We start from the raw sequence: 16,701 nt of genomic DNA on the forward strand, positions 1-16,701 counted from the left end.
TGTGTGTGTGTGTGTGTGTGTGTGTGTGAGAGTGTGTGTGTGTGGGCCCACCAGGTTATTTTTGGTGAAAGTAAAAGAAACCATAAGAGTTCATTGCATATCCTTTGGTACTGCTTTATGTTATTTTGGGCTAAACCAAGCACATTAAAGGGTGACATATATGCTAGTGACCCCAGAAGGTTAAAGGAACATAGAAGATTGACTTGGGTTAATACTGACTTGTTTATCTCTGTGAAAGGTCAAAGTACTATTTTCTTGGTATACTATCTTATTGACTTTTTTATTTTACATATTTTTGATATCATTCCCTTTTAGTTAATAAATTGAGTAAATTGTTGGGGACATATTTGTTATGTGATTCTTATTAGGTATAAACATAACCACAGTGCAGTCACATATAAGAAATAGGGAGGAAATAATTATGGGTTATTAAAATAAAGCAACAACAGGAATAAGGGTTTAACTAAAGCCAACCTGGGAATTAAGTTTTACGAACACAGGTCTGACGGTATACATGCCCCTTTGTTGATTGATATGTGTTTAACCTTGAAAAACATCAATAAAAACTGAAGTGGAAAAAAAAAGAAAGTCAATATAGTGGGACACCCAGGTAGCTCACCTGGTAGAGTGGGCGCCTACCAAGGCTGAGTCCTTACTGCAGCGGCTGTGGGTTTGGGTCCAGCCCGTTGCCATTTGTTGCATTTCATCCCCTCTCTCTCCCCTTTCCAGTCTATCGGACCTGTCCATCAAATAAAGGCAAAAACAGCCAAAAAAAATCTTAAAAAAAAGAAAGTCAATATAGACGCACTTCTCACTGACGCTGTATCGACCCCTAAAGTAAAATGTTTCCTCCTGCTTGATGAGTTCTGCATATTAACTACAATACATACAAACCTTTGACTAAATTAAAGTAATTTCCTTTGTAAAATATCTGTTATACACAAGTTATGAAGTGAGTTAGTGACCCGGTGGTCGCCGGTTCCATCCCCTGGACCAGCAGGGTAAATCTGGGAGGGGAAAGTGATGCCCCTCCTTCTTTACCACCATTGAAGTGCTCTTGAGCAAGGCCCTTAACCTTAACTGCTCCAGTGGAGCTCCTCAGAGGCCAGCAGATCAGACTGTGGTTGTACTGGGCAGCTTCCAGGTGTGAATGTGTGTAACTGTGCAAATATGATCAGGGCATTTCTGCAAAAGAGAGGCTACCTCTCAGGGAAACTCCCCTGAATAGCTAAAGTTTATTTTTATTTTTTTCAAATCCATTTCATTGTAAGTAGTGAACAGCTGTGGTTTGTCTTATCTTTTCATCATACAGCTCTAATGTGTTTCAATGCTGTTTAACACATGGTCTCTTTACAAACACATGAAAACGATAAATGATGGCATGTTTTTATTTAGCGTAATACAGTAGATTTGATTATGCTCTCTAGAGAGAAAGAGATAAAGGACTGGGGTCATTTGTGTAGCTTTTACTATGATAACAGATGTGAATTAAAATTTACCACAGGCAGTTCAATTCATTGTTTGTTGTCTTTTAATTTGTTTTTGTCGTTTGGTAGCTTGCCTACCTTGCAGCCTTTGAGTACAGGTGAATACGCAAAATCAGAATCACCTTTATTGGCCAAGTTCGTGTGCACATAATACAAGGAATCTTTTTTTTTTTGCATATCTCTTAAATAGAAAACAGCTAGGGACAAGGACAACAAAGTTGGATAAAGAAAGTTAAAGAATAGACAGGACTATTATGTCCACAAGTAATGACAAAATGGTGTTTACATAAATAATATATAAATATATATAAAAAGCACCAATGAAAGACAATGAAATAAGAAATAAAACCTCTATATACAATATTTAGAAAGAAAACTGTCTGCACTTGTTGAACTATGCCTTCACTCGACTATATTTCCAACCCTGTTTTTTAGTGACCTAAAGACCCAGATTGAGAAAGAAGACACCAAGAGAGAGTTGTTGGGCAACCAGAGCAGCCTGACTGAGTCGCACTGTATACGATGTCTCCAGCCCTTCAAGTTCCTGGTCAACAGCAAGCGTCAGTGTCTGGACTGCCAGCTCTACATCTGCAAGTCCTGCAGTCTCTTCAACAAGAAGGAGCATGGCTGGGTGTGCAATCCCTGTCGCATGGCCAGGTACGAAATGACAAATTTAAAAATTTAAACTAGTATTAAATCAAAGTGAAGCCAATACCATGGCCAACAGCTGGACAACCTTCTCTTGTACTGTAGTAGTGTATATGGTAGAGATCCATTGAAAAAGTGGCAGCCTATCTCTGGGAACAAAAAGTTTATATTTTTTTTCTCCAGAGGACATCTGGTGGTGTCAAGAGGTAAGAAAGAGATACATTTCAAAGCTTATTTACTTGATTTGGGCCGTTACTTCCACATTTGGGCAGTAAGCCCATGGGTCACCAAAGGGCCCTGACACACTAAGCCGACGGACTGACAGTTTGGGGCCGTCGGTGAGCGTCTGTTGGCGTAGTTTTTTTGTTGAACATGTTGAATCGGTGGCGGCGCTCATCGGTGAGAGAAATCACTGTGATTGGCGGTTTAGCTTAAACTTATCAGTGTACGAGAGGCGAAACGGACGGGAGGAAAGCAAGCCAATGAGTAAAGTCAAGAGGAAAAACACAGAAGGCTTATTTTTCATCTTCATCTCATCTGATTATTCCAATACACGGGTATTTTCACAACGATATGACCATCTAGAATGAAGCTAAGTGGTGAGAGAGTGGTGTGAAAATGGTCGGCAAACGCCGCTTTGTTTCATGTACGTATCAACGGCCATCCTCGGTCTTCCGGTTTTGCTTTTTGAATGTCAAATACAGACTACCGCCACCTGCTGGTGTGGAGAGTTATTTCGTCTCACACAGGCGCAGAACGTACGTGGTAGTTGGCTGTCGGCTGTAGTCTTTGCGGTGTGTTCGAGTGCATCTTTTTGGCCAAGACAAAGGCGACGTGACGCGACACAACTGGTGGCCTTCATCACTGCTAGTTCTTCGATGACGGCGTAAGTGGTGGACACACTGCCCGCATGAGGCTCGCCTGACGGCAGCGTGGCGTGTTGTTTTTTATTTCGGCGTCCATGTTAACAGGTTAGAGTGGACACACTGCCCGCATCAGACTCGCGTCTATTTTATAGAATAGACGGGTCGCCTATTTTACACGCGAGCCTCTCGCGTCTCAGCTGCGTGTCCCAGCAGCAACAGACAGTGAAGGTGATCTATTGACAGTATATTAACATCATACCAGCAAGACTTTACTGCAGTTTACATGTCTGGACATCTGTAGAATATGTCACAGACAGTGAAAGTGATCTAGTGACTGTATATTAACTTCATACCAGCAAGACTTTACTACAGTTTTGAGGTTTATCTGTAGAATATGTTACGGAGATGAAAAAAAAGTAAAGTTAAGAAAACTTGTTTTTAAATCAACACTTCCTGCTTTCATTTCAAAATAAACGCCCTCAGGCGTTTTTTCTATAGACAAAATCCCTTCATTTGTTAACACAAGGCTTTTATTCTGAAATATGAGCAGTCAGTGCTTTGGAACAAGCAGTCACTTTGAGAGCTCAAAAAATTGATAAAGTTTGGGGTTTAAATCAACACTTCCTGCTTTCATTTCGAAATAAAAGCCCTAAAGCGGGTTTTCTTTGCACAGAATTCCTTCATTTGCTAACACAAGGCTTTTATTCTGAAATATGTGCCGGACAGTGATGTGGAACAAGCAGTGACTTGGAAAGCATCATAAATGAATGCAGTACGGAGTTTTAATTGTGGATTATTACTATTATCTACTAATTACCACACGATTCTGAACCTTTCTCTGCTAAAATAAATATAAATTATATTTATCATGAAGTTAAATGGCCATTAAAAGGCAAACTCTATGTAGAAAGAAAGAGCTGTCAGCAGCAGCAGAAAAACAGCTGACAGGTAGCAGACACGCTCCCGACAGGCAGCTAACTCGCGTCTAGTGTGAACACCCTAGGTGTACATCACGCAGCCACGACGCGACGCTGCCGTCACGCGAGCCTCATGCGGGAGTGTGCCCACGGCTTTAGTGTGTCCCCAGCTAAACATTGCTTATGGATGACGTCACACATTCATACATAATTTTCTACATTACATCAGAATTCACCCGCCATTTCTCCTTGAATCTACTCTCCTTCAAGTTCAGTCTGATCGTGTCTTTAAAACTACATACTAGCTACATGCTAGTCATGGTGCACAGCTGTGCACAGTACAGTCCTATAGGATCACTGATCACTGAAGAAATCTCCACCAAATCAGAGGTTCTCAACCTTTTTTTGACTTGGGAGCCTAGTTTTAGTTGTGAACATGTTTATGACCCTTGTTTGTGATACTTACCGACAAACAGGGATTTATGGTAGTGTGGATCTTTCAGATCAATTTGAGGAGTGCTTATGGTTTATTTTAATTGTTTCATGCCGTGTGGGACTCGCACTGGTCTGGTCTTGGTCTTGACTCAGTTTCAACCCCTCAAAGTCTTGATCTTGTCTCAGTCGCGATACACTCTGGTCTTGGTCATGACTTGGTCTCGGTTTAGGTGGTCTTGACTACAACACTGCACCATGGCCTTGTTGCACTGTATTTTTTTTACAACAAAACTTCTTTTCCCTTTTACTGTTATCAAAAGTTCTTTAAGAAAAATATGAAACCATGTTGTTTGGTAGTGTAAATCCGTAGCACCCTGGGGGTCTGACACAAAGCTATTGGTGGAATTTTGGTATTAGTCAGTTATGACTGACGGCATGAAAGCACTTAATCAATACATTTGTACGCTTTTCAGCAGCTAGTAGACAAATACTTTGGTTTGACTTGGCAGCTCAACTGAGGTCTGAATATGAGTTATGTGTTTTTGAAATAAGATCTAATCCAAACTGCTCACTCCAGGTCCATATGTAACCATTATACTATTGTTTGTTCAGATGTGGCTGCGCACAAAAAGCCCCTCACTGAACTCAATGTCTGGAAAATATCATGCTATACATCTCATGTCTTAAACCTGCACTCACCATAGCAGTCAGTAATGTCCTGTGCTTGTATTCCCTCAAGTATTCTCTGTAATTACTGGTGACTTGTCCGTGTGTGAAATCATTAGTACACATTTGGCTCCTCCATTTCTTTTAACAGGGTCCTCAAGATCGGTACTTTGGAGTGGTACCATGAAAACGTCCGTGCCCGCTTCAAGCGCTTCGGCAGTGCCAAGGTGATGCGATCGCTCTTCAAGAGGTTGAGCGGAGAACGCAGCTGCTCTCAGAATGACCTTGAAGGTGAGTTTTTATTATGAGGATGCCTTTGTGTGTGGTTTTCCGTACAGAAAATAAATGTGAAGATTTGTTACCACGTTGGTTTGTGAAAGGTTTCAGAATTTTCCCAACATGATGCTCATTGTGAAAAGTGATTTTAAAACTTGTGTCTGGAATCTTTTAATCCTTGATCCACTGAAAATTAAATGAATGTGAAAATCGATACGTGGTAAGTCAATGAGTAACACCTATTTACTTAACAAACCCTGTCACTGTGGCCTTTCAGCAAAGACATTAACTCCAGCTGACTGAAGCTGCTCAGCGGTCCAAAACTGTACTTGTTCTGGGCAGCTGCCAAGTGGGAATGTTTATACGAATGTGAAGCAGCGCGATCAAATGTTACAAATGTGAAAGAATGTCAGATCTCAGGTCAAGGTGACTTTGAAGGGGCAGCCTTAACAAATTTCCATCCGTTCCACTCATTGCTTTACAAGCCCTCTGGAGGTGCTCCAAGTCCGAAGTGGAAGTCACAGAGCATTGCTGGAAGTCAGCTTGAGCTTACCCCAAGAAATCCCCAATAAATGAAAGGCTTCAAGGAGATTCAACAGCTGCATTCTGTACTGTGACTGTACGGAGAATGCATATTAGGCTGTTGAATCTGAAGAATTGGTAAAACATCACCATGCCAAGTGCATCACATGTGTGGGTTGTGTCAGTTTTTCGAGTTCAAGTTCAGGAATTGGACTTGGATATGCATTTTTTTTTTCCAAGTGGAGCTCGTATTATCCCAGCGAACAACAAAGTTAATGCAAGTAGCACGGACATTATTGGACTGAACGCTATTGCCTTTGCAGTCACCAACTCTCAACCCAATGGAACACATATGGAGATTAGACACTGCTCCCCACCATCATAAAAAAAACATTAAATTATGGAATATCATTTGAAGGAATGGTGTTCTTAAAGCTGTTCTGGCAGCTCCAAAGACACTTCACGTTGCTGTATTTCTTCCATTTGTCAGCCACCTGTCTATGAGACCCCCTCATTTTTGTGACACTGAGTCACAACAATTCATTTCCTTTCTCTTTTTCAGATAATCAACCATCATCAACAGGCTGCCAAATCTGTCACAGGGTTTAATAATTTTCCATCTCTGCTGTTTTTCCAGCTCTGGCTCTTCACAGCTGTGCTGAGCGCTATCACATACCTATGGATACAGCTCAAGCCAGAACCTCCAATGTCCATTTGTTGTCCTTAACTGACCAGTGCTCTTTGAAGCTCAGTCTAAATATCCCACAAGGCTGAGCTTCCAGTGCCCTTGGAAGCTCAGCCTTGTGGGATATTTAGACTGCCTGTTGTACCTCTTGAGACTTTATTCCCATGTGGTGGAAAAGTCCTGTTTATGTTTGCTGCTTGTGTTTAAAGTCTGAAGCAGTGACGGTATGAGGCTTCATCAAAACCTTTCCAGCACGTTTTGCTCTCTTTTTGAAGTTGCTCCCGCAACATTACCAATATCCTCTGGTCAAAACCCAGGGCAGGAGACGAGTAGAAGGCAACACGCACACCACTTGCTATGTCTCCTTTGTGGTGCGGGGAATCAATTCCCCTGAATACCCAATGCCACAGAAAAAAGTCAATTCCCACACAAACTAAGTAGTAAACCCAGAGCTTATAAAACAAGTGCCCTTGAAGCCCACTGCATATCAGCTTTAAGCATTATTATACACAGTAGGTCTTCAAGTGAGATCATAGCATCGGGAGATCAATGAATTATGAGGAGACAGCCGGGGCTCCTGGTACTGCTTACGCTGAGTCACCCTGGAGGATTTTGGGACAGGATACAGAACGAGTTGGTTTGCTGGCTTAGCCCGGTGGGCCTTGTGATCATCCAGTCACATGTCTCCCATTCTGTGCCTGGAATTGAAAGATTCAGTCCTGCAGAGCTCCACCAACCAGAAGCAGAGAGAGAGAGAGACAGAGAGAGAGGAGAGGGAGAACAAAACTTTAGTTTGTCATGTCTTTATGAGGAATCCAGCTCGCGGCGTGTGCACAGATGTATGTTGTAGTTATGAAACGCAGCCATAAAATGTATGTTAACAGGTGCATTATGTTTAAAATGACCGACCACTCATCAAATGCAGACATTCATGTGACCACCTGGATTAAATTCAACATGCATGACTGTACACTCAAACACACACACACACATTCTTTTGCTGTCTTTTGACTGTATGTGCTGCTGTGGTCCGTTGGGCCCCCAAAGCTCGGAGGGTGTCATCCTGTGTGTACAGTATCTTTGTGCACAAACTCTAATGCTTACAACAGAGTCTTTGTTCACATACGCTGTATAAAAAAGAGTGTAACTCAATTAGCTGGCTGACCTCAGCGCCTCAGTTTAATGGTGCTACTGCTGCTTCTGCTTCTGATTATAATTTTATGTGGAAAGTGGCCTCGGCTAAGGACTACCTGAATTATCCCAATTTGCTTAGCTATTTATTATAGTCAGCGTACTGAATTGGAAAATGGCAAACCTCACCTCATTAATTTTCATTTCTAGTTGTAATTAAACACAACTGAATAAGTCTTCTTTTATCTTTTCTGTTTTCCAGAGCCTCGTGAATATGATACACAGAGCATGCCGGAGGTCCACAGTAAGTACACTAAACTGAATGAATAATGATCTAAATCATAAGGAAAGGTCAGATATCTTTGACAGATATATCTTTTGATTTTAATATTAGGGCTGTCAAAGTTAACGCGATAATAAAGCATTAATGCTAATTATTAATTTATTAATTATTAATTTAAACGCCACTAATTTCTTTAACGCATTAACGCAACTTGCGATTTTTAGGTTGTAGCGGGCTCAGTTTTAAAGCTAGAGTGATACTGGTATCATATGAAACTAGAAAACCTAAGTTATCCATTGGTACCAACCATATCCTAGTTTGTTGCGAAGGAGGCTAAACAACGCTACAAAGTTACGCAAAATTTTGGTGAGGAAAAACTGGCATGGCCATTTTCAAAGGGGTCCCTTGACCTCTGACCTCAAGATATGTGAATGAAAATGGGTTCTCTGGGTACTCACGAGTCTCCCCTTTACAGACATGCCCACTTTATGATAATCACATGCAGTTTGGGGCAAGCCATAATCAAGTCAGCACAGTGACACACTGACAGCTGTTGTCGCCTTTTGGGCTGCAGATTGCCACGTTATGATTTGAACATATTTTTTTATGCTAAAGGCAGTACCTGTGAGGGTTTCTGGACAATGTTTATCATTATGTTGTGTTGTTAATTGATTCCCAATAATAAATATATACATACGTTTGCATACAGCAAGCATATTTGTCCACTCCCATGTTGATACGAGTATTAAATACTTGACTTGAACCTTCCTTTAAGGTACATTTTGAACAGATAAAAAAACTGTGACTCACGGGAATGTCTTTTATTCATATTTATAGGTATTTGGTCTTAAACCAAAGTAGTGGACGAATTTAAACTTTGACTACGCTAGATGAGAAGTTGGAAGATTTCGCAGAACGCGGTTTGCGCTGCGCTCGCCGTTGGGTTCAGCGAACATCACTCCGCTGCTCTTGCCCTTCGCTCGGAGCAGCGAAAAGCTGTTGTTGCGCTGCAACAGCCATTGGAAATAATGGGTTTCTGAGCGCAGTGGTGCCGTTGCCGCGTTGTGTGAAAGGCCTATTAGTCATTTGGATTCATCCTCTAGAGAGCGTCAAAATTTTATAGTAACCCATCCAATGGTTTGAGATATTTCTCTTGACCAAAGTGATGGACCGACGGACCAGCTGGCTTTGCCATGCCGCTAGCATGCTAAAAGCAATTAGATAGATTTGTAACGACCATTTGACCCAATTTGCACATGGGGACTTGGACTTGTGACCTCATTATGTGGCAAATCCTGGTCAGACATTTTTAGTTACGTACGGACCTGCTGTGTGCTGTTCACATTATGTGCACTGATTTTAAGACACTTTTCAGTGAGTCTATGTGGTCAATGCTGGATTACCAACTAGGAAAAGTGGCCCTGTATGCATCATGTGTTTGTTGGTTTGTTGAGAATATGCCTTAAAATAAACTTTTAGGTGGCTCCTTCATTATTACCTGTTTTGCTGTTGTGCTCTTCATATTCCTAAATGAATCTGTTTTGCCAAATTACCACAATCATGGGTCCATTTGAGCCCATACTTTTTTTTCCCCCGGGGCCCCGGAGAGGCTTAATCCAGCCATGTGTGTGGTCTTCCTTAGACCTCCTTCTTTGGTCATCCTTCTGGAGTCACATGAATGTTTAATAACTGCTTAACTCTTAACTCTTTAATATGCTGCCTAGTTTACTAAATTCATGTTTAATAAAGTTGAGTCTTTGCTCATCATGGTAATTAATAATCAGAATAATACTGTAAATCAAGGTACTGTGAAATGTAATCTCAGTATTGAATATTTTCATATGACTATTGAAATGATCCATTTCAACCGTGCTGGTTTGAATGTCTCATTCAGTGGATACAGTGGTTTTGGAACAGACTAAAGGGTTCTGGTTAGGCTGGCACAGTACAGTGCTCTCCTGGCTTTTATTCACATGGCATATGAAGAGTAGAGGAGCAGAGCCAGGGAAGTTTTAGTCAGGGAGAGTAAACAAGGTTTAAAACGAAACATGTTAGTGGAAAGTACTTTATCAGTATCATTAGAGGTACAGTAGTAGTAGTAGTAGTAGTAGTAGTAGTTGTAATAATGCTACTTTTAGTGTGTTTTATGTCCATCTGCGTATTTCTTTCTGCAGATTATTTCTGAGTGATGTAAGTCTATAAAATGGATTCAGGTTGGGAATGATAGAGTATTAGTGCAGTAACGGTTCACATGTGTGTTGTTGTTCTGCGTAAGCGTTCAACTTCATCACTTTATCTGCTCACCTGGGAAGCTCATTATTGAACATTTGCTTTACTCTGCAGCTTTTGTTGTTCCCAGTTTATCCTTCCTCTCTCAAGAGGGAACTGTTAACGTAGAAATGCAGCCCACTCATAAACGCTCCCATAAAGAGTGGCTGAAAACACAGTGTTCCTTCCTTTCGCCACCTTGTGCTGCACTTGCTGTGCCCGGTGGAAAGGAAAAATAAAAACATTTGAACATTTTAGTTTGCATCTTCCTGTAAAGAGTTATATAAAAGATGTAATTCTTTACTCAGGATGGTGAACTTAGTCTGCAGATGTGCTCGCAATTGCATGCACATAGAACAAAGCCAGATGATTTTAATTGTGCACTGCATTCCTTTAGAAATCATATGCTTTATTGTACAGTATTTTGTCGTTCAGTTATTCTCAAAAGTTTTATGTTACTAACAATAACTTGTCTGCCTTCTTTATCAGCAGATGGATATGAGGAGCACAGTATGGATGCAACAGATTCACAACACTACAAGGGGGTACGGCAATTCGTTTTTTAATTCATTAGTACACTAGTAGGCCTACATGTGGTTCTTTTCCATTGTGCTTCCCTGTTAAAGCCAAAGTAGGCAGTATATTATTGGCATCATTGGACAAAAATTCCATAATTATCTTTCAGCATATTGTAATTCAAGTGTTCTGAGAGAAAACTAGACTTCTGCACCTCCTCATGGCTCTGTTTTCAGGCTTTAAAAAATCTAACCAGTGACGGGAGACCTTGGCCAATCACAGGTCATTCGGAGTTGGCGAGTGATTGACAGCTGCTCAGAGACGGCAAGGCTCCAGCTCGGCTCTGATTGATTGTTTTCCTCCGATCTGTGAAATCTTGTAAATGCCATTAGGAGCACCGGAAGACACAGAGGCACATTATTTATTTTCAGATTACCTGTCTCATTCACTACTGTCAGGATATAGTGACCGTTTTATAAAAGTAACTTCTTTTTTTGCATAATTTTTGCTCAAGTCTGCCTACTACAGCTTTAACTGCCTCTTTGTTTGCTTGTTGGGAACATTAAATAAATAAGCATCTTGTAGCTATTTTGTAGGTACTTAAGTTTTAGTGAACTTGTGGCCAACAGAAAGCATTCCAGTGATGTGCATCATAAAACAAGAAGCAGATATCAATTTGTTCTCAGACAGCAGAACATTAGTAGTTCTGGTGTTTGTCTCCGCTAATTCTTCGAGACTAAGACTTCGACATGTGGTAACCTACAAACAATACCTGTTTCACCTCAGTTCTGTTGATCTTTTGCCCACACCAGACGTTTCCTGTTTCTCTTTCCTTTTTTCTTTTTCTTTTAAGGAGGGAAATATCAATTTAAAATATCAGACAAGAAAAGTGGAAACGCAATGACATAGTACTGTATGGTGTGATTCAAAATAATGCAGAGTGTCTACGATAAGTATAAAGCTACAGCTTGCAGCTTAGTTTAGCATAAAGACTGCACAAGGAGGGAAGCAGACTGGCTCTGTCCAAAGGAAGCAAAACAGACCTACCAGCACCTCTAAAACTGGTTATAAAACAGTTTAACAAGTTTTTACCCGCTTGTTTAAACCATACAAAAACCAGAGTGCAAAACCGACAACAAAGGAATATATATATATATATATATATATATATATATATATATGATACTATGAGTTAAATTAGTGTAATTACTGATTGTTTTAGGGGAAATCTGTTACATATGGCACACATGTTTATACGTATGATTATATCTGTAAGGGAAGAGAAAAGAAAAAAATATATAATAATACATATATTGAAAAATCAGCAATAAATATGTAATAATAAGGGAGAAGTACAAAATAAATCAATAAATAGTTTGATATTTGGAGGTGTCAGCTGGGGGTCCTGGCAGGGCTGTCTATTTCATAGTTTCCTGTTTCTTCATTTTCTTTATTAAAAGAATTTTTAGCGGGGGGGAACCAAAGCTGCCAAATGCCAAATAGATAACTCCAGTGAAATTCATATCAGCCTTTTGCAGCACATGTGTCTTGAGTTTGAGTTTGCAAGGCTCTGCTGTGCTCCCATACTGATCTTTGTCATGCTGACGGAGGTGTTTTCTACGCGGGTTATCTGTGTGATCTAGGCCATCCCTCGTGAACAACTGGAAGCCTTGACAGCTTGAGACGACTAAGGTTAGGCACGGTCCAACCGGCACTGGCAGCGGTGCACTGTGGGTAAATACCAGGCTGTCACACATAATCGCGCACATAAAAGAGTCGGAGCAGAGTTGAAACAGCCTCTGGTTCAAGTCTAGAGATTGTAAAAAAAAAAAAGGGCACCGGGTCCACTGGAATTCATCATAAAACCATGACTACTATTGTTTATGCCACAGTCTCTGTGTAATGAGGGAGCTAAGCTTTGTTTATTTTCAATCACTGCAGCGGCTGCTGAGTAGAAAAAAAAAGGTTGACAGGACTCTCGGGCTCTGCCGGGTCTGCGGATGCTTTGTCTTTGTTTCCCATGTGACTACCGATAAAGGTTTTGTTTATATCTTATATGATTGGACATTTGATGGAGGTTACAAAAAGGCTAACTGCAACAAGGCCAAGTGGTGCTTCCTACACCCCTGGTTTGACTTTCACTCAGACAGAGTGCCCTCTACTGTTTCAAACAGAGTACTGCCTTTTGAAACACCTTATTGAGGAAACTCTCCTGACATTTTCACTGCCTCAGAGATGATATGTTACTCAGAGAGGGTTTTTAGGAGCCTGTAGGGATTCAGTGTCTTGCTCAAAGATTCTTGGGTAGGATCCTTCGTCAGCAACACAGGGCTTGAACCTGAGTCTCAAAAGAAGTCCCTGTCTTTCTAGGTCACATAACCAAGCAGATGTTCTCCTAGCCCCAGTTTGTGCCTCTCATGTAATAATATTACATTTAAGTAACAAAGCTAAGTATCTGTTTTTCCCCAAACAACTAGATGTACCCATCCACCCACGTTGATTAACAACAATTACCACTGTTCCGAAAGACTCTTTTAACCATCTGGATGATAAAATATTCTGTCAGCTGCACAAGCAACTTTCATTGTGTGGATTTTGATGGCCCCTGCGGACAAAATCGGTTTCCGAGCACCAGAGTCCCTTTAGAAAACCTCTGGTTCTCCCGTGCCTCCCTTCCCTCCAGCAGGCTCAGCAATACAGCCTGGGCCTCCAGCAGCGTGGTGTCATTGTGGGCTCCCAGCGGGGACCGGCGGAGTAGCGAGGGGAAGCTCTGCTCCTGGCCGGAGGAGAAGCCGCTGCTAAGAGGCGCAGAGCTCTCCACCTCCCAGAGCTCCGACTGCAGGTCGAAGGCGGCAGCGAAGCCGGATCTGGGTCCGTCTTCTGCAGGCTGGTTGCTGCTGGAGGTCGCGCTGCTGGGGAACCTGCATGATTTCCTCTGATTTCGGTGGCACCGATGACAAGCATTAAGAATAACTTTATAGAAATAGCCATTGTTCTCTTCGATGGTCTCGTTTCTTATGTAGGTCATATAGAGGCATCGGTATTATATTTCATAACCAGTTAAAAGTTCCTCACAGTAACTTTAAAAAAAACTATTTTGAACTCTTTTCCAAAGTTGTGCCACTTTTCCTAATCCAAAAAAAGATGGTAGCCGGCAATGACATAAGTGCATGCTCAATTTGTACCGTGTGAACCAAAATTTGAAAATGTAACAGTTATATTATATATTATTATTAAGTTATATTGGCATCTATTGACAGCCCGGTCTCACGACGAAGCGTGTAATAGACCCACCTGTCCACCGGAAGAAAGCGTGTCAGTGTCGCGTTCTGTGTCGCCTAGACGTGAATATTACACACCTGCATGAAGGTGCAGTGTTTTGTAGTGACGGTTGTCACATAATGTTTGTCATGTGTTGTGTAGTGACAAAAGTCTAAATTCCAGTTACTTAGTATATAAAGTGAGAAAGATGAGGACTTTCAAGCGGGAGACCCATGTTTGAGACCAGTGTTTTGTTTTGCAAGTTAAGTTAGCTATGTTTGTCACATGTTTTGCAGTGACGGTTGTTACGGGTTTTCCCCACTGACGTAACGTTGTTTCTGTACGTGTTTTACTCAAGGCCCCAGGAAGTGCAACGGGCTTTGAAGCAAATTGTTTTTAGTGGCCAAACGGTGGTACTACAACTTATGTGTCTGTCACGTGACGCTGTTGGGCCCACAAAGGCTTTTTCCCATAGACTTCATGCGCCACTGAGCAACTCTCATAGGAATGAACGGAAACCCGCCTGTATCCAGTTCTCTTTATCTCTTTGATTTTACTTAGTTTATGTACTTATTTTAAGTTTTCCGTTAACCTAACTAAGTGTTTTTGCTGCCTAATCCAAAATGAGTGGTTTTGTTGCCCCCTGCTGATACTGCACATTAATACAGGCATGTAATATTCAGGTCTTGGCGAGGCAAAACGTAATACTGAAACGCTTTCCTCCGGTAGACAGGTGGGTCTATTACACGCTTTGGCGTGAAATTGGGTTGATATTGATGTTACTTTACAATATTTTATATTTTCATACAAAATAACCCTTTGTATTTTGCTCGTGTTTTACAAAAAGAGTAATGACATATGTCATTTGTGGCTGCTATTTGTGCAACAGATTGAATGTTATGTTGTCCAGATGGTTAGAAGAGTCTTTGTAGTGATACATTCAGAACAACAGTTAGTGCTGTTAATCATACTTCTGTGTGTTTTTTAAAATGACACATATTTTGAGAGGAATAAACTTTTCCAAAATAACAAAAAGTAAAATGGTTACATTTTGCTCAATCTTTGGTAATCTCAAAGTGAGAAGCGTTTTGCAATGGTAAGGACTTTTACCTTTTCATTCCAACCATCTTTCTTTCCTCTTTACTCTCTCCTCTCTGTTGGTGATGGTGTTTCCTTTTCTGCTCTCCAAAGATGAAAAAGACCAAAAGGCGGCTAACTGTCGATCCCATTGATTTCCAACTGGGCTGCGACTACGTCATCGAATCAAGAGGACGGAAAAATCAGGTAGAAGCTGGACCACCCTCCCAGAACCAGCTTTTCCCCAAACCAAAACTAATCTGCATGCCTTCATACCAGGGGCCCGCTGTCTGTTTCTTCTTTAGCTTGTTTCTGTTTTCTCTCTTTGCCAAACCCAGTCTGGTTTGGCAAGACAATATTACATTTGTGTCGAGCACTGTCATTATTCATTCTCCAAATGTGTATGCTCGTGTGTGCACAGATACTAAGAGACTCAAGTGGCATGAAACCAAGTCACAATGGCTGAATCATTTAGAGATTCAGGGGAAATAGACCCCCCCAATCTCCTGTGTTTATATCCTAAAAAATAAATCTGATGAACTGTGAAAGCAGAGTTGTTGCTACTTGGGGTTGTTGCATTATTGGCCAAGACCAACATACCAAACCCCAACTTACCAAACTAATGCCAGAAAAACTCTAAATTAAGGGGTCGGTCACCTAGGTTGTAATTTTATAAATATAGATAGATTTGATCGTAACATTTATCAAAATTGAGCAGTATAACATAATTCACTGCTGTGCCTCCACTTTTTCATTGTAGCTTATTGTACTTTCTATCTGTACAGTATATTTGTTATTACTGTACTGTACACCATTAATGATTTTACTAAAACTGGTAACTAAATCCACTTAAGGCAATAACCACTTTTTGGGGTTCTCTTATAATCTAAATAAAAAATAAAAAAAGGAATTCATGTAACTTGAAATAAATGTGAAATGACAGTACATTTTGGAATTTCCCAGTTATTCCTATTATTTCTAACCCTCACTTTATTAAATCATATCTTTGTGACAACCCCGGTGCCTTCACCTCTTCCTCTGATGCTAAGTTTCTAGGGGAGCCTGAAACAGCATCATCAGCTCCTTAGTACAGATGAACAGTTGGTCACACTCACCACTCTCCATCCTCTCTCTTAGGCCCCAGTCTCCCATGACATCATGGACATGGATGTAGGTGAGAGGGAGTCGATGCTTGCTGAGGCTGACATGGCCTCTGTTTTCCACCAGTTTTTGGTGGAGCAACGCAAAGGTCTGGACCTGGGAATGGCTCCACAGCAAGGTAAAGAGAGGAGAAAACACATCTCAGGTCACCTAAATGGTTTCAACAAACTTTCGCTAAAGAACATGTGGATAAAAACAGCAAATTGACATGTATAGCATGTGCATGAAAGAAGCAGAGAAGAGCCACAACAGGAGAAGGTCACAAGTTAAGGATCCCATACTGTAGTATTAGTGATAGGGCTGTCAATTAATTAAAATTATTTAATCGTGATTAATCACATGATTGTCTGTACTTAATGGTGATTAATCGCAAATAAATCACAAAATGTACCTTATAGGGAGATTTGTCAAGTATATAATACTCTTATCAACATGGGAGTAGACAAATATGCTTGCTTTATGCAAATGTATGTATATATTTAAAATTGGAAATCAATTAACA

The 16,701-nt window shown here is 40.8% G+C and overlaps 1 protein-coding gene across 3 annotated transcripts in view; it reads left to right on the plus strand.

The window, feature by feature from the left end:
* mlphb (melanophilin b) overlaps positions 1-16,701 on the plus strand; it is a 49,944-nt gene that overhangs the window by 15,464 nt on the left and 17,779 nt on the right. For 2 of the 3 annotated variants that reach the window (XM_037788834.1, XM_037788835.1), the window contains exons 3-8: positions 1,923-2,144; positions 5,171-5,310; positions 7,896-7,937; positions 10,674-10,729; positions 15,153-15,245; positions 16,176-16,317. In XM_037788834.1, coding sequence (XP_037644762.1) covers positions 1,923-2,144; positions 5,171-5,310; positions 7,896-7,937; positions 10,674-10,729; positions 15,153-15,245; positions 16,176-16,317 — 695 coding nt within the window. The remainder of the gene's footprint in view (positions 1-1,922; positions 2,145-5,170; positions 5,311-7,895; positions 7,938-10,673; positions 10,730-15,152; positions 15,246-16,175; positions 16,318-16,701) is intronic. The other variant, XM_037788836.1, reaches the window with a different exon arrangement.

Source organism: Sebastes umbrosus, chromosome 13 (assembly GCF_015220745.1).
Source record: "Sebastes umbrosus isolate fSebUmb1 chromosome 13, fSebUmb1.pri, whole genome shotgun sequence".
In the NCBI taxonomy this organism is placed as follows: Eukaryota; Metazoa; Chordata; class Actinopteri; order Perciformes; family Sebastidae; genus Sebastes; species Sebastes umbrosus.